The sequence below is a fragment of the Orcinus orca genome, chromosome 4 (genome assembly GCF_937001465.1).
Source record: "Orcinus orca chromosome 4, mOrcOrc1.1, whole genome shotgun sequence".
Lineage (NCBI taxonomy): Eukaryota > Metazoa > Chordata > Mammalia > Artiodactyla > Delphinidae > Orcinus > Orcinus orca.
In genome coordinates, this window is record NC_064562.1 from 118,679,565 (window position 1) to 118,701,582 (window position 22,018).

Here is a 22,018-nt window from a genome sequence, read left to right on the forward strand (position 1 = left end):
TAAGACGAGGTTATGATGCTGTTATTTCCATTTTCTCAGGAGGAAGCCAAGCCTGCAGGGGCCTTGGCTCAAGGCCCACAGGTGGGGAGCATGGTGGGGCTGGGATGTGAAGGCAGGACTCTGTGTTCAGGGTCCACACCCCATCCACCTGCTCGGGAGAGCCGGCCCGGGTACCAACTGCCACGTGGGACCGTCCGCCCGTGCCTCCTCTGCCCTGGCCCCTGCCAGCCCTCCTCCGGCTTCCTCTGCCCTAGCCAGGCTTCTACATCTGGGGGAAACCCGGGCTGGAGTGTCCACCACTGAGCACAGTGTCTGGCATAAGCGTAGCTCAGAAGCCCTAGGTCCCTTCCTGACTGGCCTCCACCCAGGCCACCACTTCTGCTCTCAGGACAATATCGCCCATCATGGCTCAGCCCAGACGCGACCTTCTCTCCTCCCCCTTGGCCTCCAAATTCCTCAGAGCCTTATCAGCTGTCCGTTCCTGGTGGCCAGATCCCAGCTTCCCTGCACTGAGGTCACTTATGCCCACGCATCACCCTCCTGTCCAGGCGGTCAGTGCCTGCAGGATGGAAACACGGACGGTCCCTCGCTGGGGTCCTGTTCACTGAGCCGTCTCCCCAGTCTGATGTATCCCCTCCTCCTGAGGGCAGGGCCCCATATGTCTAGTTCACCGCTTCAAACCACGCTGGTCCATGGGTGAGGCTCAAAAAATAAATGTTGAATTGAATCAGCACATCCTAGGGTGCATGATGGCGGGGACCCCCAAGCATCGTGAGGGGGAGCGAAAACTGTACAGTCTCAAAGTGGGGCGGGGAGTGGGTGTGGACAGGGCTCTCAAAGTGACAAAGGCTTCTGTGCTCTGACCCAGAAATTCCTCTTCTAGGAATCTGCCCTCAGATGAATTCACACGTGAGTGAAGGGATGTATGTACAAGCATCTTCATGACAGCACCGGTTTTAACAGCAAAAGATCAGAAACAATGCGAACGTCTGTTGAAAGGGAGCTAGTAAAACCCACACAATGGAAAACAGTGCAAGTGTTTAAAAACGGAATGAACAAAATTTATGTTCTGATGGGGAATGATCACCGAGATAAATGAACTGAAAAAACCAGAGCACAGGCATCGAGGTAAAACGGGTGTGTGTGTGTGCGGGTGTGTGACTGCTTAGAATACACAGGGTATCTCTGGAAGGAGTCATAAGGAACTGGGGTCATGTTTGCCTCTGGGGAGGGGAACCGGGAACAGGGCTGGGAAGGAGGCTTGCACCATATAGATTTCTGTGCCTTCTGAATCTTGAAGCATGAAAATGTCTTCCCTACACTAAAGACACATGTAAAATCAAACAGGAAAGTCACGGTGGGATTGCACAAAAAGGCAGCACCTTCCACCGGGGGATTATAGAACCACATGTGTATCCATCCACCTCTGGTTTCCTACCCCCAACACCACCCCAAGCCTGTGCCTGTGTTTTTGCCCCCGCCCGCAAGGACTCTCTCCCTGGCTGAGCCCTGCTCATCTGTGGGGCCCACCTCAGTCACCACTGACCCCTCCCTGACGCCTCCCTCGCTGGTCAGCCACTGCTTTGTGCCCCTGGACCCTGCATTCTCCCTGCTGCACCCTGCTTATGCCACTCGGTCTCCAGCTATCTGCACATCCGTCCCCGCAGGAGCCTGGAGGTTGGGGACCTGGAGTGAGACCCCTGAGACCCAGCCCCCCAGTGCCTCATCTGCCCCGGCAGGTTCTCAGGGAAATTTTTGCTGAACAGACCGCTTTGCTGTAGGAGCAAAATGCCTCCCAGAAGGGCATGGCAGTGAATGGCAGTGAATCAGGCGCAGGGAGAGGCTGCACTGAGCACCTGAACCGCTTGGCCAGGGGTTAAGCCAGCCCTCTCATCCGATTTGCCTAAAAGCCCAGGTGGTTCGCAGCAGCGGGGGCGGGGGGTGCATTTACCTCACTGTGTTCAGGGCTCCTTCTCTGCGTAGCTCGGCCAGGCGCCCCCAAGAAGGCGTCCACTGCTGCTTGCTGACAGCCCCGTGTGACAAATTGTTTTCTGCAGAGGCAGCTGGGCTGGTCCATCTGGCTGATCTCCAGAGGCCTTGGGTCACTCGTGGTGGGAGGGGCGGCCCGAGCCAGCTCCTGCGGGCTGGGTTCCTGCCTGTCGCCACTCGGTCGCCCGAGCAGGTCCTGTCCCTCGCCTGGGAGCATCTGACCAGGCTGGGCCCTGGCCCCATCAGGCCCACCAAGGGGGCAGCAGGGGAACACGGGGCCCCTTCCAAGGATGGGAGTCTTCGGTCGAGGCAAGGAAAGTGCCGCAGTCTACCATCCACCATCGCAAACGTGTCACCAGGAGGAATCACAGCACAAAGCAGTGACCCAGCTTGAGGAAATCCAAAGTGCCGCCCCAGGCGGATTCACGGCTCAGGTTAATAAGAAGTGGCTCCTGGCTTCAGAACGTGATTTATTATGGAATCATCGGGCCACGCTGCAAAGATTGCCGCGGCTTCTTTAATGGATTTTCCCCGGTGGCCTTTCTGCTGAAGCCCAGCATGTGAGCAGAGGCGGGAGGGAGAATTTAAGGGACAGAACACGGATGTCTGAACCTGGTGGGAGAATCTGGGGACCAGAAATGGCTTTGACTGCCTCCGGCAGGCTCAGCCCTGTGGCTTAGCTGGCCGCTCACCCTGACATCAGCTGGTTCATAGCCTGTCTTCCGCGTAGTCCCGGTGCTCAAAGCTGATGGCATTGTCCCAGGAAAAAGGGAGGAGAGGGCAGAAGAGGTGAGCGCAAACCAGCGTACAGATCAGCTCTGCAGGACACCGCACAATGGCAGTTATGGGGTGGCGGTGCTGATTCAAACCGTGAAAGTGATGACTGCATTGGTTTCCAACCTGGGGACTCCTTGGTGTGTGATGGGGCCACAGGGCTCACAGGTTCTGGAGGATGGAGATGGGCATCTTCTGGATTCTTGTTTCCCAGCACCTACCCGAGGTTCCGGAGCTCACATGGCAGTTAAATTAAATGCTTAATGAACAAATGAATGGGTGGGTCCATTGGTAACCTAATCCAGGGGACTGTGGACGGACGTGATGACCCATGACAGTCCCATGGGCTAATGAAGATGGTGGCGGCTTGATGAGCTGATGCTCGCTCATGGATGTGCTTTTCTTATGCCTTGTTTCCCACCCCCCCACAGTTTTCCTCAAAATAAATGCATTCATTTCTGTCCTTGGGCTATGGTTAGGTACGTAAGGTGTTAACGTCAGGGGAAGCTGGGTGAGGGTGTGTGGGAACTCTTTGCGCTTTTCATTTCCACATACAAAGCTAAAATACATTAAAATAAAATCAATATGCTTTGCCTACTGCCCCGGGAGCCCTCGGTTTCTTGTCCTGGTCCTTCCTTGTCCTTATGTGACAAGCCCGTCACCAGCCCCTCCTAAGGAGAGAGATGATGTCTCTGATCGGTGAGCCCGGGCACAGGATCTGGGCACCTGTGGCCCAAGCCCCCTTGACTCTTCTTCTACCTCTGGGTCCCACACCTGGGTCAGGGCAGGGTCCTGTTCCCGGAGGAAGTAAGTGGTGCTGGGTAGGGATGAGGCAGTGACTCTTTGCACCTGGCTTGGCAAAGGGCTACTCTGCACAGCCCCCCTCTGGTGGCACACCGAAGTTCAGTTTCATCCTCAGAGCCTTTGCCCACGCTGTTCCCTCCTTCCCCACCTCACCCATGTACTGAACACCTTACCTCGTTGGGTCTATGGGCTCTGCTCAGCCATTCCTTCTGGAATGACCTCCCATTCCCCAAAGCCAGGCAGAACTGGCTTCAAAGCCCTTTGTCTCACATCTCACGGCACACTTAACCATGACGGCACGGTCAGTTGTTTACCTGTGTGCCTCTGCTGCCCTGTGAGCCCCTGGGGCAGGGGCCAATGTGGACTCACCTCTTTCTCCCTCATATCATATTGCCTGGTGTATATTAGATGTCCACAAATGTCTGTTGAATGAATGGACTTATCAGAAAGTTCTGACTGGTTTTAAGGTTTTAAAATGTGAAAGAGATAATTACTTAAATTGTCTCCTTTGGTAGAAAAAAAATCTTTTAAAACATGGGGAAGGGCCCCAGGCAGGAAAATAACAAAACAGTTCTCTGCAGCTGACAATGTTAGGAGCTATTAGATCAGGGCAGAGTCTCCCAACCCCGGCACTGCTGACATTTGGGCTGGACAATTTTTTGTTCTAGAAGGTTGTCCTGTGCACTGTAGGTGTTTAGCAGCATCCCTGGCCTCTACCCACTAGATGCCAGTGGCAGCTTCCCAGCTGTGACAACAAATAATTTCTCCAGACGTTGTCAAATTTTGCCCTGCGGGATGGGGGGATCGTACCCAGTGGAGAGCCACTGGGCCGGTCACTCGGTAGGTTTTGGAACAGAAAATATTCCCTTTGCCGCCTAGATATTTGCAAAGCTGGACTCCTAAGAATTTGCAAGTCCAGTATTTCTCTTGAGCTCTGACAATCAACACAGATCCCCAAGCCACAGGCAAAGCCACTTGCCACTGAATGAGGGTTTTGATTGCCACCAATTTCTTAAGACGTTCTCTGAAAGTTCTGCTTCAGATATTTACGGAGTCTAGGAAATGGCCCCAGAGAGTAAGTGGTCCTATTCCATTTATAACTCCAACGGTGACTTATTGACCTGGGAAGTGCTGCAGATGCTTTGTCGAAGTTCTTGATGCAAAGCCAGGATCCTTGCGGGGCTCAGGAGCTCGGGGGATGGCAGGAGGTGCTCAGCTTGGAGGCCAGGCCAGGACATTCCACCTTTTTCTTGCAGACGTTGTACAGGGAGCCCTGGTTCCACAGCGATGGAAGCCTGGCACATTCCAGGGTCGGGCATCGGCCCCGAGGGCCAGGGAAGCTGGAGGCAAGAGCACAACGAAATGGTCTCTACTTTCACACGTCCATAAAAGCCCCTTTGGTCCCACAGTTTATCCAAGGAAGAGATGGCAACAATAACAAACATTTATTGAGCACTTTCTGTGCCAAGCTGCTATTACATGTCAGTGAGGCACACGCCATCAGCACTGAGTTATAGACGAGGCAGTGGGGATTGGGGTGGGGAAGGCTCGAAGCCCAGGCCATCTAAAGGCCTGACAAGAGACGATCACTGACGGTATCTCCATAGAGTCATGTCCTCTGTAAATTTTGTTGTTTACGGTGACAAGAGATGATGACCTTTCCATTAAAAGGAAAGCAATATCCACTAGATGCCAACCTCCTACTCCCCTGTTTTTGTTTTTTTTTCCCTCTAAGCTCAACCATAAAATAATTGTGACATATGACAAATCTGGTTACTTCCCTTCAAAAATGACCTCATTTTCCTTCTAGGTCACTAATGCCCTGGTGTCGTTTAGAGTTCGTTTTCACCATAGGAAGCTCGTACCAAAAGCCAGCCCAGAGAGACGGCTTGCAATCTGTTTTTCCTAGGGCAGAGAGCTCTGCTCCCCAATGCCTGTTACAGCTGAACAGAACCAAGGCTGTGGGCAAAATGCAATACTGGGGCTAAGGACAAGGTGCCTGCATGAGCTTCTAGAGAAAGAGCCCAACAGCCTCCTCCCACCGCCTCACTCTTCATCCAAATCTACCCAACAAGGCCTCCTGTGGACCGGGTACTGTGTAAAGCACTCGAACAAAGACATTTACATGGACTATTCTGTCCTCTGGCTATAAAGAAACAAAATTATCCTGTGGCCTTGAAATTATGTCCAATAAAGGAGGAGATTTTATCCAGCAGCATTCTACAGTGTGGTGAGAACTCTGAAGAAGGTTGAGGAACACTTGAGAAACTTGGAACCATAAGAGTATTAAGATGCTCTTGGGTTCATGCATTCATTCAATTTATGCTCCAACTATTTCCTCCAAAGCTTTGCTATCAGTTTCTGGCCAGTATCACTGAGTGCAGACATTGGAGGGTTTTTTTCTCACATGGAACTCCAGATTGTAACCTCAAGGGGGGGCAGGAGAGACAACTCTCATCCCCCCAGTGAAGGCCCAGCACAATCTGGATACATAATGACCAGAGCATCAGCTCTAGAGCCAGACTGCCTGTGTTGGAACCCCAACTCTTTAGCTGTGTGACCTGGGGCTGGCTACTTACCCTCTCTGTGCCTCACCTTTTCTCACAGGTGAAGTGGAGTGAATGTCAAGATCTATTTTGTGGGCCTATAGTGAGTACTGGAAAAGCTGATGCATTGCACATAGTAACCATTCAAGAGATGGAAGCAGGGGTTTTCTTTCTCATTGTTGTTCTTATCAACATCGTCATTATGATCTCCTAGACTCCTCTCTCCTTTATGCTGCGGCCTCATTTAATTGCTTACCAATCCCCCAATGCTTCAGGAGCATTCGCCCCTCTGTCTTTGCAGGTATCATTCCCTTTGCCTAAAATGCCTTCTACCTGCTTGTAATAAGGTAGGTCAAAGATCAAAAGTCAGATGTAATTTTCCTAGAAAAAGATCAAAGCTGGAAAGAAGTTCTCATTACTAGATAATAAGCCTGCAGATAAGTAATTTGAAATGAAAGTCACCAGTTAGAAAAAAAAAGTTTAAGGTCAATCAATAACACCAGCTGTCTTTTATTGAACACCGCCCTGTGGCAGGCAGTACAATAATTATGTTATGTGCATGATTTCATTGAATTGTCCCAAAGACCCCGAGAAGTAAATATTAGCTCCATTTGTTAGATTAAAAAAATTAATATGAGCATGAAGGCAAGAGAGAAGCCACAGGAATAAAAGGAAGAAGAAAAACAATAATAATAAGTTGAAATAAAATGCCAAGAATAAGATCAGTTTCCTCCTAAGTAATGGCTGCTTTTTTTTTTCTTTTTTGAGCATCTCTTATTTTCCAGAGACATATTCAACTCTGCTTATCTGATTTTATCCTCACATCAGCAGTAGGCAGCATTATCCCCATTTTACAGATGAGGAGATTTAAGCACAGACAAAGTAAGTAATCCGCCCAACATCACACTGAATTATAGCTGAGATTTGAACTCAGGCCTGTCAGACTCCAAATATCATAAGTAAAGTAGGTTTTCTCTGGGAAAACAGAGTGCTTCTCTGGTTCTGACTGATGAGGACATTTTGGACCAAACCTCCAGTAAGAGCATCTAGGAAAGCTGGACAAAATATAGCAAAAGATCTATTTGAAACCATCTGAGAGCTACAAAGACTGTGAGGATTTGTGGGACTAAAATTCAAGATAGGACAGAAGCCAAGAGTAGTTGGCCCAGACTGAAGGCTGTATTTCCCTCCAAGTGAAGGTGAAGCCTGTGTGTGATTGTGATGGCTGAGAGATAGAAAGCTAAGTAGAGATTTTGACAGCCTCATGGAGTGGGAAGTGGCTGGGGAAGGACACTGATAAACATTACAGGTTTTTGCTTGGAACCATGAAAGGCTATGCCCTGAGAGTAAGAGTGAGCAAGAAATAAAACAGATCTCATAAGTACTAAAATTATCTCTGAATCGGTTCTGATGTGCAGAACAAAGGAAGTCCTGTCTGGATGAAGACACTATTAAATTACATCTTCACATTTTCACACATGATGTCTAGCACTCAGTGAAAAATAACAAGACACAGAACACATGATATGACCCAAAACACAAAATTTAAAAACAGATAATAAAAAGAGACTAGAAGGGGAAAACAGAGGGGTGCTTTGTGGTCACTTTCTAGTTCTGGACCTGGTGATGGCTTTATGGGCACATACCACTCCATGACAATTCATTGAGCTGTACATTTCCAAGTTGTACCCTTTCCTGTATGTGAGTTATACTTTCAATAAAAACATTTATTTGAGAAATTAAGTGACTGACATCCTCTCACCTTCAAAGAACCCAGTTGAGCTGTCTGTGCTGGCCACTCAGCCTCTGGAATAGGCCAGGACTCTGAATGCAAAGGTCTTTGGAGGACACTGTCCATTTCAGGATTCAGGAGGTATTTCTGAGCTAGAAGAGAATGTTCTCAGTCAAGCCTCAGTTCAGAAGTCTATTCTAAAAATCAACAAGTCAGACTTCCCTGGTGGCGCAGTGATTAAGAATCCGCCTCCCAGTGCAGGGGACACGGGTTTAAGCCCTGGTCCGGGAAGATCCCACATGCCCCAGAGCAACTAAGCCCATGCACCACAACTACTGAGTCTGTGCTCTAGAGCCTGCAAGCCACAACTACTGAGCCTGCGTGCCACAACTACTGAAGCCTGCGTGCCTAGAGCCCGTGATCTGCCACAAAGAGAAGACTGAGCACCGCAACAAAGAGTAGCCCCTGCGCACCGCAACTAGAGAAAGCCCACGCGCAGCAACAAAGACCCAACGCAGCCAAAAATGAATAAACAAATGAATAAATTAAGAAACACCCTATATGTCATAAAATAACCTTAAAAAAAAATCAACAAGTCTCTGAGCTTTTTCATTGTCTTTCATTCCCAGATTCCTTCACCCCACAACAGAGGCCCTCTTGGGTGCATTTGAACTCTGAGTGCCACATTCACAGCCCTCTGATGGTACTGCCACGGTCTTGGGATATCCTAGAAAATTGCCTGCCTGCTTCACTGTCCACTACCAGGCTGTAAGCTCCTTCAGCACAAGGATCACCGCCTTTGAAGCTGACTCATTTTTGTAAGCCCTACAACACCTATCAGAGATCTGGCACACGGCAGCCTTCTAGATATGCTGAATGAATAAGTAACTAAATTAATCTAGTATATTTCCTTCTTTTAAAGGTGAGGAACCGAGCCCAGAGAAGGGACGACACTTGCATAAACTAGTGGCAGAAGCAGGACCAGCTAGAATTTATGCGCCTCCAACTGTGAAAACAGATGCCAACTCAGACTATAGGGATAGAAGACAAAGGTACAGAAGGGCAGGCCCATCCTGACCAGCTAAAAACTGAAGCCAGGTACCTCTTCTTGTTTGTTGGTGCCCTGCAGTGTGTCAGGCACTAACACTTCTAAAAAAGATCATGTTATCCTCCTTTTAAAGATAGGCGTCTGGGGCTCAGAGAGGTTAATTAACTCATCCAAGATCACACAGCTTTAAGAACAGCATCTAGTAATAAGAATTGCTAAGTGAACAGTTATCAAGAGCAGCTCAGTTGCCTAAAGGGTAACTCTATCCATACTTTCTTCACTTTTATATTGAGCACCTGAAAACAAAGTAACCCTAAACAAACCCTTAGGAACACCCCTCCCCCAGTGCCGATAGTACACTGCACTTGTAAAACAAGGCCCAGGGAAATTCTCTCTGGCCAGATAGCATCTTAATTTTCTTGTTAACAATAAGAATAACCCCACCCATGTTACCATCTAAGTAACCACTGTTGGTATTTTAGTTTATCTTCTAGCCTAAGTTGCCAATCATTCACAGATGTTCACGTACAATTGTATCATTGTAGTCATCCGATACATTCCATTTTGTATCCTTTTTGAACTTAGTAGGATATCCTAATTCCCATGCTATCCCATGGTCCTTATCAGCACCACTTTAGTGACTAGCACTTCATACTCAGTGAATATGGGTTAATTAACAATACTGGAGTTTTTCTCCACAGTTTTTCACTGTTCTAAATACCCTGGCATGAATATGCCTGTCCATTGAGCTTTTCCACATATAGAATTATTTACTTAGGATAAATTTCCGGGACTGAAACTACAGGGCTGCAGAATTTGCCCAAGTGGCAGTATTTTTCTAATGCGTTCTCCTTAAGTAGTGAAATGAAAAGGCAGAGTCAGTAGGGAAGAGAGTGCAAGATAGTGGGGTCGGGTTTCCTTTAGTCGTCTGCACTTGACCGTGGGCTTTTCTCCACCCTGGCCCACCTGTCAGATTGTCCTGCCGGTGTGGACTGTGTCTGAGCCTGCAGACTATTCCTAACTGAAAATCACACTGACCTCTGACAACTGTTGTCTTCTCAGACTCGACGTCCAGGTGATGGCTCGTCTGCAAGAAAAGACATCTCAGCAGTTATTCTTCATGACACAGCTGGAAAAGCCTTCTACAGACAACTGCAACTGGAAAAATCAGCCCCCTCACCGCTGCAGAAAGTGCATTCTATGACCAGATCCACTCCTCCCTGTGTGAGCAAAAGTACAGGCGGGACCTCCCTTCTGCCTACAATCCTCAGAGGGGTCCAGGATTTGCTCCCAGGGATACAGGTGCAAGGAAAAGCTTCCGCTTCCTTTACTCAAATTGAATCTCCAGAGGGAAACTGATGACCGCATTTTAAAAGCTGTTAAAAGGGAGAAAATGAGGACAGCCGGACGGCAGAGTCTCCAGGAGAAATACTCTCTCTGCGTGGAAGTCCCTTCGACACCTTGTGAGAGCTGATTGCTGAGCTGCACGGGGGACTCCTGACTGAGTCACCCAGGAAACCAGGTCGGGCTGGACCTGAGTCCCTGCACCACCCCCTGGTGGACTAGTCCTCCTGGACCCCACATGCACACAGGAAGAGGTGAAGCGGCAATGGGAACTCTGCTCTGAGAGCACTTCACTTACATCCCCTAAAACTGTGTGTCTTTGAGTACCATGACCCTTCACACCCCAGTGCCTTTGCTCACGCAGGTCTCCCAGCCTAGAGGGCCTTCCCTCCATCCTTCCAGCTACTAAAACTCTTCTTTTTTTAATCCTTCAAGGCCTATTTTGTGTGCTTCCTTCTCCAGGGATTATATTCCCAAATAAGTCTCCTTCTCTCTGCTCACTGCTGTGTTGCAAGTGAATGCTTTTGTTCACACTTGGGTTTGGAGCTAGTCTTACTAGACACAGACTTCTTCAAAGTGATACTGAGGTTTCATTGACTTCTGTGTCCACAGAGTAGCCTCACAGGCACTGAACTGCTTCTGCAGCCACTGCATTCAGTACCTGATCAGAGATCTATAGATCTTTCCCCTGCTCTCTGCTCCTCATTTATCCCATAGGCCTGGCGAGGCTTAGAGCCAGGCAGCCTCAGGTTGAATCCTGGCTCTGCTGCTTACGGGCTCCATGGTCTTGGCCAAGTCAGCTGAACTCTCTGAGCCTTGTCCTCTCCATCTGCAGAGTGGAGCCACTAATATGGTACTTGCAGGGTTTTGTCGGAGTGAAATAAGAATGAACATCTGCTAAATGTTCCACATACAGTAGCAGACAGATAAAGACTCACCCTACACACTCCACTCCCCCACCTCTCTCCCCAGGTAAACTTTTGGGGGAATATTCTCAACTTCATAAAAGGTAGGACATCAAGAGAAAATAATTGCCTGGATCCTTGGGGGCCCAGGCTCGGGGGGTCATTGATTTAATGAATTAAGGGAGTTTAGGACTCTCAGTCTCACTGCTTCTTTCAAGATGAGATTCCATTTCCAAAGGCCCATATATAGATCTTGTTGACCAATGCCCAGAGGAGAGCAAGATGTTTCCAGGACATGGAAAAAAGAGGAAAAAGCAGGGCAGGAGGAAGTGGAATTAGCAGCCTCCTTGCCAGGTGGCTTGCATCTCTCCGAGGCTGGGGTCTCCATGACCCTCAGGTGTTAGTACACCAATCCCCTGACCTCCCCCAGTGGAGCAATACTTTGGTTCTGCTTGAAGGGACCCTACATCCTCTGTGAGTGTCTTTATGTGACAGCACTGTGAGGGGAATTTCAGGTAGGATCTTGTTCAACCCTCACAGAGCCTTACAAGAAGTCAGCAACCCCTGCCCCTTGCTTCCAAGGCCTAAGAGAGCAGGCGGCTTGGGGAGGTGAAGGACGAGCACCGAGTGGCTTGGCACAGAGGACTGTCACAGAGTGGCAGTTCTTCCGGATCTGGGGTGTCTTTATCTGCCAGGTGAAACTTGGTGTCTGAAGAGAGGGCAATAATCCTCACGTCCCAGGAACTGCAGGGAGTCAGGTAGGGCGAACCCATCCAGGTCTCTGATGGACCTTCCATTTGTTGAGCTGACCCCAGGCTGGACCCTGCAAGCATGGGCAGGAGGGCACCCCTGAACCACTTCCCCCTGGCACCCAGGCATCTGCCTCCAAGAAGGGGATGACACCTGAGTACAAGCAACAAAGAAGGTGTCTCACTCTTGGCTTGGGAATGTCAATAGCCTAGGTCCTGGTGAAATCCAGAAAAAATAGGTGGCCTGGGACTGGAGAGGGGGGTAGGAACTTAAGGGGCCCTGAGAAGGTGCCCTGAGCCCTGCCCAGTCAAACCAGTTTGGGGGATGGGGTGGAACTGAGAACCCCCTGTTTCCATTTAGGAGTCCAAGAATGGAAGAACCCGCCCTCCCCGTGCTCCCATCTCAGCTAAAGCCAGGGAGGTGGCAAGATCCCATGTTCCCAGATGGAAGACAGTAGGAGAGCTGGCCAAGCTAGCCTCATGGAATCCTCCTGCTTCAGGACCAATGCCCGAGCTGAAGAGAACCAGCAGAGCTAGAAGAAGGACACCAGGGCGGATGCAAGGCCAACCTGTGGACAGTGGTAGCCGAGATTCTAAGGGATGGACAATACACCAGCTCAGGGAGATGGCAGCTCTGAGCGCCGGGTAGCCCCCATCCACCCATGCACCTGTCCTGGTCCCTCAGTGGGTATTTGGAGGTGGGGTCTTGGGGAGGTTATCAGGTCATAAAGACAGAGTCCTCAGGATGGAATCGGTACCCTTATAAGAAAAGGTGTGAGAGAGCCGGCCTCTCTGTTCACCATGTGAGGACACAGTGAGAAGGTGGCCATCTGCTCCCCCAGGAAGAGAGCCCCCACCACCGTGCAGCACCTTGATCCCCAGCTTTCAGTCTCCAGAACCATGAGAAATGAATGTTTGCTGTTTAAGCTGCCCAGTCTGTGGTATTTTTGTTAAATTAGTCCCAACAGACTAAGATACTTAGATGCAGCCCCGAAGAAAGGACACAGATGCTGAGCCGGCCGAGGCTCAATTTCTATCTCCCACCCAACCAGGGCAAGAAAAGGAAGTCAATGGGAGGCGGTGAACGACCCTGAGCCACCGCTGTGGGGTGAGCACCCTCTTCCTGAAAGGGTAGGAGCTCAGACGGACCCCAGCTCTGAACCCCCAGCCCGCCACCCCTGCTTGTGACCTCGACCGGCTCTCTGACCACCCTGGGCCTCAGTCTCCTCCTTGACAAAGTGGGATGTTGGGAGGATGAGGTGAGTGAACCACAGAAAGTGCTGGCTCAGAGGAGGCTCTGTGGGTCTCAGCCGTCATCACCGCTTCCAGGGAATAAATGAACGGCAGCCTGTCCGGGTGGGCTCCCCACACCCCGTCCTCTCTCAGGTGTCTGTGGTTAGTGTGGGCTCCCTCCCAAGGGCAGGGGCCAGTGCACATGAGCTTCCCGGGGCCCAAGTGCTTCTGGGGCTCCCCTGCTTCTCCGCTCTGGCACATCCCCTCCGCAAGCCCGTGAGTGTCCCCCCCACCCCAGCCAGCCGGGCAGCCCTCCCGGGCTCTGAGCCCAATGTCCCCAGCAGGAATTCCATCTGTGTTCTCTGAAACGAGAATCGGCACCCGTAAAACCCACGTCCTGCCCAGCTGCCAGCAGGAGGAGCTGCCACCGCAGCCACCAGGGTCTCTGTGCCCCCAGAGCTCTGCTCGGCTGCCTGGGCCTTGGGTGTTCCCGGCCGGAGCCAACTGGCTGCCGTGTGCATGGCCTGCCTGGGACTCGGCAGCTCAGTCCAGCCCACAGGCCTGCAGGGTTCCTCTTCCCGAAGCACAGCGATCCTGTTCCACCCCTTCAGCAGCTCCCCATTCACTGAAGAACCAAATGCAAACACCCCTGCGGGCAGTCAGGTGTCCGTGACCTCCCATCCAGCCTCTCAGAACTCCTCCACTTGGGATCCCTCACTCCAGCCAGCCTGGAGCCCTCTTTGCTTCTCAAACACATCACAGGGTTTTTTTTCCCACTGCCTTTTATCTGTGCACTGAGGATTGGCCTTCCAGCGACAAGAGGGACAGACTCGCTGAAGGCCTAGTCTGTATGTGCCAGAGCCCGTGCTGCTGCCCACATGCCCCACAGCCCTGCAAGACACCCAACACATCCCCCTTCGCATAGGGGTCGCAGCTTCAGTGCACAGAATCCCACGGCCAGGTTCAAATCCCAGCTGCTCTCAGGCAAACGATTTAACACACAAAAAGGTGAGCTAGAAAGCTGCTATAGATGTGTGTCTTTTTTTTTTTTTTTTTTTTTTTTGCGGTACATGGGCCTCTCACTGTTGTGGCCTCTCCCGTTGCGGAGCACAGGCTCCGGACGCGCAGGCTCAGCAGCCATGGCTCACGGGCCCAGCCGCTCCGCGGCATGTGGGATCTTCCCAGACCGGGGCACGAACCCGTGTCCCCTGCATCGGCAGGCGGACTCTCAACCACTGCGCCACCAGGGAAGCCCTAGATGTGTGTCTTTGGGCACGACTTGTAACCCCTTTGAGCCTCAGTTTTCCAGTCTGGAAAGGGGGATAATAATAGCACCTCCCCCGCGGAAGGACTACCTGAGTCAGTTACATAAAGCCCCCACAGTAAGTGATACACGTCAGTGTCCCCTCCTAAGCCCACAGAGCTAGACAGCGGCAGAGCTAAGATTTGAAGCCAGGGCTCCTGGGTGCCAGAACCCGCCCCCTTGGCAACTGCCCACCCGAAGACCAGGTTCCTAACTCGTGGGACATCCCTGCACCAGGTGCTTCATGATCTCCATCTGTCTTCATGTCCATTCTGCCAAGTAGGTCGTAATATTCCCATTTTACAGATGAGCAAACTGAGGCTCAGAGCAATTAAGGTCTTTTCCAAAGACACACACACAGTCTCTGTCTAAGCCCTTCCTTCTTGACACTTGCTATAATTTATGATTATTTCTCTCCTTGACTGCATGCACGTTTTGGCCTGTTTGGTTCACCATTTCTCCCCAACCCCAAGCACCATGCCTGACTTGTGGCAACAGGTGCTCAATAAATATTTGTGGAATAAAATGGCAGAGCCAGGCTTTTGTGGTTTGTGGAGGGATCAGTGAGCCACCCCCCAGATCACGAAAGTGGGGGTGTTCTTGGTGAGCTGAACTGCAAAATAATGCAAAATGGAGGATTCAAAGTCACCTTAAAAGGAGGAAGTAGAAGCTTATTATTGCCCATAGTCTTTCAAAAGGTCTGGGTGGGGAGACACCCTGGCCCCAGGGGAGGCATGCAGAGCACATCCTTCAGGAAACTAACGCATCAGGCTGATGACACCATTAACACTCTCTGTTCTCATTGAATAACCTTCTGACTATAAATATATATTGACTTACAAATGAACAAATGAATGAATGAACTTGACTTTCTAGATAACTCCACTATAGGGAGAGAATATGCTGATTATTTTTTCATCCATCCAATATTTCATCCTGCACATAGTTCGATCTCTCATGGGAAATTATTAAGTTAGTGTTCAGGTTTATACCTCAGTCTCTGTGAATTTGGTCAATGTAAGTCAGCCTGTTTAATCCCAGGGAACAAATCAGGTCTAATTTCAGAGCCTGCCAGACTGAGAGCAGCCCTTGGAGGGTGGGGCCCTCACTGCAATGATGGCTTCTCAGCACACAGCCAGCCTCCCTCCCAGGTGACACCTGCCGCATCCAACATCTTCTCTGGAACTCTGCACACAGGGACTGTGCCTGGTCCCTTGACAAGATGCTGACGTCTCTCCCCATCCTTATTCTGCCTCTGAAGAGGCTTGAAACCCTCGGGCAAAGGGATGAGCACTGGACCGGGAGTCTGGGGCTCTGGATTCAAATTCTGGCTCTGAACCAAGTCGCCATGGCCCTGAGCAGGCTCCCTGGCCTCCTGGTGTCCATGTCCGCTGTGTGGCAATTTGGACGAGAGGACATCTAAAACCCTGAAGGCTGTGGGGGAAGGAAGGGACAGGGAGGGTCGGCCTGCAGAGGCTGGGCTGGGAAGGCTGAGGAAGGTGACGCAGGCCTGGGGCTACACTGCCCAAAGCAGGCCCCCCTGAGGGCAGATGGAAAACAGGGCTGGCTGTGTGCACAGCAGTAGCTGCATTTCGCCCTCGCATCATCAGGAGCTGTGCTAGTCTGGTGGGGGCACAGCTGGCTGGTCCCCAGGAATGGGGCTGTGCGCCTGAGTACGTATGCGCGCTTGCGTGTGTGTTTGTGCATGTGCGTGTGTGCACGCATGCTCATGGGCAGACTCAGCTGAGCACCTGAGGGTGCTGCACGCACACAGACACCCAGGTACCACTGTTGAGAGCCAGGCGGAGACCCGGGAGCATGTTTACTAGACCTGGGTCAGAACTGGTATCCATCACCATCTGCACTACCTCGTAGCTGTGTGACCTCAAGAGAGACTTCCAACCTCTCTGAGCCTGTTTCCTCCCTCTTCTGTAGACCATTAGGAGAGGAGATGCTCATTCATTTACTTCGTTGCTTCATTCATTCAACAAATATTACCTGAGCAGCTTTTCTGTGCCAGGCACTAGGGAGACAGAAATGGATATGAAGCAGCTCTGGTTTCAACAGAGAAACGCTGACAAAACTCCCCTAACAGTAGGGGGCAAATCCCTCGAATGTCCCAGGTCAGTCATATCCACGTACAATGAAGGACGGAGGGGCGTGTGGCTAATCCTGTGGCCCGTGGAATTTAGAGCAGACTCCTGGGCAAGGTCACACCCGAACTGTGCCCTGAAGGATGGATGGGAGGGCTACAGGACAGACAAAAAACTCTGCCAGAGGAAGCAGTAAGTGCTAAGGTCCTGAGGCACACGTGAAAGACCCATCTAGTGAAATAAACGCCACGGTGCTTGTCTGATGCTGAATTGACACAGGGCAGGGCAGGCAGGTGGAGGGTAGGTTGCTGAGCTCACAGCCCCAACGGGAAGAGGGCAGGGCTTTCTGTGGGAATCTACCTGTGGGACCCCCGGAGCCAGGAAGGTGGCCGCGTACTCAGCCAGCGCCGCGTCATTCACCATGTTGCTTGCCGTCTCGGAGAGCTGGTGGTTCTCCACCCCGTGTCTGTGCAGCTCCTGGAGCAGGTGTGTGATCAGGTGGTTCCTCTCCCGACACTTCTGGACCAGGGAAGCCAGCTTAGCCTGAAAGGGTGGGAGGGAAGACACAGTCAGGTGGGTCCATGCATGCAGGACTCCCAGGGGGGCTGGATGACTGAGCTGGGGGGCAGGGCATCGGCTCCCTGCTCTGCATCCCGCAGCCCTGCCTTAGCTCAGCCTCCTCCCTGCAATCCCTCCCTCCACCCCGAAGCTAGAGGCAGCTTTGAAAACAATGGGCTGCACTGCTGCCCACCACCCAGGGGCCCTTCACTGCTGTCTGGATGTCTTCTGGGTGGGTAGGCGGCGTGGGCTTCAGCCAGCTATGAGACAAACTCCTCTCTAGCCCTCGACTTGCTCATCTGTACCCTGGGCATCATCAGGGCACCAGGACCAAAGGAGATGGTGCAGGCAAAGCACGCACACGGGGCCAGCCCAGCCAGGCCCTCATGCACAAAAGGTCAGACCTGTCCCTGTGCCTCTCCAGCCCGATCACGACCACCCTCCTTCTCACTCCTCTTTTTCCGGACACACTGGTCCACTCCCCAACCCTGGTGCCCCAGAACTTCCTCATCACTCCTTTTTAGCTCATGTCCCGAGCCCAGAAAAGCCTTGCACAGATCCATTCAGAGGCCAGACTGGGCATCGTCTCCCCAGGCAGGCTTCCCTCATGCTCAGGACTTGGGTCTCTCTGTGCCCAGGCTCCTGGCTTCCTTCTGTCCCAGCAGTTAATCTTTGTATCTCTGGGTCTGTCTCCCACATAGCCTGGGGGATCCTCAAGGTCAAGACTGACACTCCCCTGGATCGCCGGCACCATCCCTACGCCGTGGCTGGGCACAGCATGGCCCATGGGAGAGATGTGTTACATGAGTGATGCGAGTTCGTGACCCTCCCACCATGAAATGACCTCCCACATTTGTGCATGTCTGGAGGGACTGATAGACTCTCGCCATCTCCTGCTCCATCGGAGGAGGTGATGACCCCTTCTTGCCAGAACTCCCTTCTAAGCCCATCCCAGAGGGTCATGGACCTTTGCACATCAGTTTCTAGGCAGTGATGTCTGGGTGCCCAGTACTGCAGGCAGGCAGCACAGGAGGGTGGTCTGACGTGGACGCTGGGGTGCCCCAGGCCCCCTGAATCACATCCTTAAAACATCGGGGCCTCTTCATTCAGTCAGCATCAGCTGAACACCTACTATGTGCAGCTCTCCCAAGAAAGAGGCCATTGTTGATGGTGACAATGACTCCACTGGGCTCTTGGAGAGACAGCGAGGCCAAGGGGAAGGTTGCAGCCTTTGGCATCAGACAGAAGTGGGTTAAATCTTGGTTCTGCCACTGAGTAGCTCTGTGTGACTATGGGAAAGGCACTGCATCTCTCTGAGCCTCAGTTTCCCTATCCATAGAGTAGCGTTCGTGTTCCTGACACGTTCCTGACATGCTGAGAAACTGTGCTATTGAGAAAATATGTCTGGAGTACCTGGCACATGGCAAGCATTCAACAGAGAGTGGCCATCGTCATTAGAATCCTTACAAAACCTCCCACGCCAGGTTACGAATCACAGTTCCCATCTGCAGATGAGAAAACTGAGCCCCCAGCGGGGAACGCCGCCCCTGGGGAGGGGCTGGATCTTGAACCCAGATCGCTATGGCTCCTCCCTCCAGTCTGACCTCTTCTGCTTAGGCCTTGCCTCGTGTGAATGACGTGGTGCTGATACCGTTTCCCTTTCCACCTTGAGTTTGTAAAGCGCTTTGTCGTGTACAAGGGGTTACGGTCCTCATTTAAGTAAATGGCATATAGCAAATGATGAAAATAATGAAGGAGCAAGAAAGCCTCCCATTTCCAAGAGCTTTACACTTTGTTCTCCATTTTTCCATGGACACCATCCATGGAGGGTCTGAAGAAGCTGTGAGAGCAGCCGAGCAGAATTACTGTTATTTCAGAGTGAGTGGGATTTGGCAAGTCAGTGGGGTCCCGGGGCTCAACCATGTCCTTCTAACTCCCAGCCAGAGCCCCTCCTAGCCCACCCTGCCCAGAGAGTGGAAAGAAAAAGCAGCCCTCCAGGTCCACTGCCCAAATCCAAGGGTCATATTTGAGGTGACATGTGTCACCTCAACCAAACCACACTTTCAATGAGCACGTTAAACCCTGTGAGCCAGTCACGTCATTTCTGGGAATCTGTCCTCAAGAAACGTCCAGATGTGTGGGGAAAACGTTTCTAATAAAAAATGTGCACCATGGTGTTTACGTGCAATTAATGCAAAAGAGAGAGGGAGGGAGGGAGGGAGGGAAGGAGAGTGGACAGAGGGATTTGAACACCCGAAAGGGTCTGGCAGCTTAAGAACTGCGGTGGCTCCTGCTTTAGACTGCGGCATGAACAGCAGCTTCAAAGGCTGGTGAAGACAAGGACAGCCCCTATATGGGTTATACTCCCAAGTGGAAAAAGCCAGACACAGACGTACAGGTATGGTAGGACCTCAGACGCATGGAAAATATACGGGAAGAAAATACATGCAAATGCTAGATTCAGATAGGGACTTGGGGTGCCACTTGCCCCTTTCCTTCTTCTTTCCAGTGTTTTTACACAATAGAAATGGACTACCTCCTAATGGGAAAAATACTAAGCTCTTTTTTCTTTTGAAAGGGACGTTTCATACTGATTTCACACACGTATTACCTTCAGAGGAGTCACAGCCAAATTTGCTTCCTGGTGCTTTTTCTGAAGTGCATCAAGCTGAAAGAGAACCGAGATCTTTGAAAACGTTGAGCCGTGGATTACACAGCTCGGTGCGTCCACAGGCGAGCCATGCTCAGAGAGGTTGGCTCTTATGCCCCTCTTTCCCCACAGGAGCTCTCGGTGGGAACAGGGACCTTTCCCATCAGCTCCTAGGCCGGATCCGAGGAGGAAGGATGCTCTGAGCACTGGAGAATGAGCTCTGCCAGACTGCAGTTGCCAGGGCCAGTTCTGTTGCTTCGTACTTCAGGAGGGAAGCCTTCCCCATTCCCCATGCAGAGGGGCCAGCGTTCTTTGGTGTGGTGTTAAACCTGTAGGTTCCCTAGCCAGACACCCTAACCCCAGCCCAGCCACTCACTAGAACTGTGACCCCGTGCAACTCAAGTCTTCCTCTGCCTCAGCTTTCTCATCTGTAAAGTGGGGTTAGTACTAGTGTCCACCTAACGGTGAGGATTGGATAAGGACTCTGTGAATCGATTCCTGTAAAGTGCTTAGACAAGGCCTGGCATCTGGTCAACATTTGATGAATATACATCATTATTACTCTCTGTGGCAGGCACATGTGTGAAGCCACCTTGTACCTTCCAGCCCAGCCCAGCATCCAGCTGACTACCACCAAGGGATCCCCACTGATGCTTTGCAGAGCAGAATTGCCCAGCCAAGTCCTGCTTAAATTCCTGTTCCACAAAATGAACATGTCTATGCATCTATTTCGGCACACATTTCTGAATATATTTGAAGAGTAAAAGGCCGGCTCCAAGCAGACTGTCTTCTATTCAAAAGGCACACAGTAATAAGCTACAATACGACAGGGGCTCTGTGAATTCTTCTCACTCACTCTCTGATTCCCTCTGTAGTCAGTACAAGAAAGCTAGATAAATAAATGTACTTCTTCCTCTCCCCTTGAGCTCTTCTGACCTCTAATACTATTTTCAACCTTACATACCCATAATCAGAATTCACATGTGTATATACACACACACACACATACACACATGAAACTATACTATACAAAATGTATTACAGCTTGCTTTTGTCATTTAATATAAAATCGTGGTGTTAATTCCATGTTATTACATACAAACCGATCACATTCTTTTAAAATCTTGCATATTAGTTAATCATGAGGTTGAAACAAAATTTATTTAACCAATTCTTTGTTTATGAAAATGTATATTGTTTCCGTTTTTTTGCTTTACAAAAAGGCTTTAATGAACATTTCTATATTCCTATTTTGGCACACGTTTCTGAATATATTTGAAGAGTAAAACGCCAGCTCCAAGCAGACTGTCCTCTATTTGGAAGGTACACGATAATATTTGCAGGCTTGGGTGAAATCTTCTCTCTACTTCAGTTTAAGAAATAGCATGAATATGTTTCTGTGAGCTGTGTATTGGGGCATTTGCAATTAAAAAACAGACGAGAAGAAAGTGAAAAGACAACAGAATGGGAGAAAATTTTGCACACCCTATAGCTAGTAAGGGACTGTATCTAGAATATATATCAAATTCTTACAACTCAACAACAAAAAAAGAAACGACCCAATCACAAAGTGGACAAAGGATCTGAATAGACATTTCTCCAAAAAAGATATATGAATTGCAAATAAACACATGAAAAGATGCTCAACACTATTAGCCATTAAGGAAATGCAAGTCAAAACCACAGTGAGAATAACCACTTCACACCCACTAGGATGGTTAGCAACAGAAAGACAGACAGTAGCAAATGTGAGAATGTGGAGAAGTTGGGACCTTCATCCATTGTTAGTGGGAATAAAATGGAGCTATCAGAGACAGACCTGAAAATAACTTTGATTGAAATGTTTAATAATTATATTACAAGAATTTCATCAGAGAACTGGAAGCTATAAAAAATTAGTCAAATGGAAATTCTAAGACTGCAAAATACAATACCTGAAATGAAGAACTAAAATAATGAGTTTAAGAGCAAATTCGACTCACCTAAAGAGTATTACATAACTGGAAGATGGATTAGAAAGAAATATCCAAACTGAAGCAGAGAAAGACAAAAAGAATGAAAAGAATAAAAAATAGACTTAAACATATATTGGATAGGGTAAAAAGGTCTAACGTGTGTAACTGGAGTTCTATTTTTCACAGGTCAGTGACAGACAGGACAAAAACGTCATCATACCTCCTACGCTGGTTGAGGGCACAGTGACAAATATACCTTCATTAATTGCCTTGGCTTTGGAGGTAGGTGCCAATACTTTGGAAAGCAAATTTGCAATATGTATTTAGAATGAACA

At 50.1% G+C, this 22,018-nt stretch overlaps 1 protein-coding gene across 1 annotated transcript in view; it reads right to left on the reverse strand.

Moving 5' to 3' along the window:
* C4H4orf50 (chromosome 4 C4orf50 homolog) overlaps nucleotides 1-22,018 on the reverse strand; it is a 116,230-nt gene that overhangs the window by 61,553 nt on the left and 32,659 nt on the right. The window contains exons 9-13 of the mRNA XM_049708913.1: nucleotides 19,690-19,746; nucleotides 16,881-17,063; nucleotides 9,932-9,980; nucleotides 7,876-7,997; nucleotides 1,952-4,907 (exon numbers count right to left, since the gene is read on the reverse strand). Coding sequence (XP_049564870.1) covers nucleotides 4,662-4,907; nucleotides 7,876-7,997; nucleotides 9,932-9,980; nucleotides 16,881-17,063; nucleotides 19,690-19,746 — 657 coding nt within the window. The 3' untranslated portion in view covers nucleotides 1,952-4,661. The remainder of the gene's footprint in view (nucleotides 1-1,951; nucleotides 4,908-7,875; nucleotides 7,998-9,931; nucleotides 9,981-16,880; nucleotides 17,064-19,689; nucleotides 19,747-22,018) is intronic.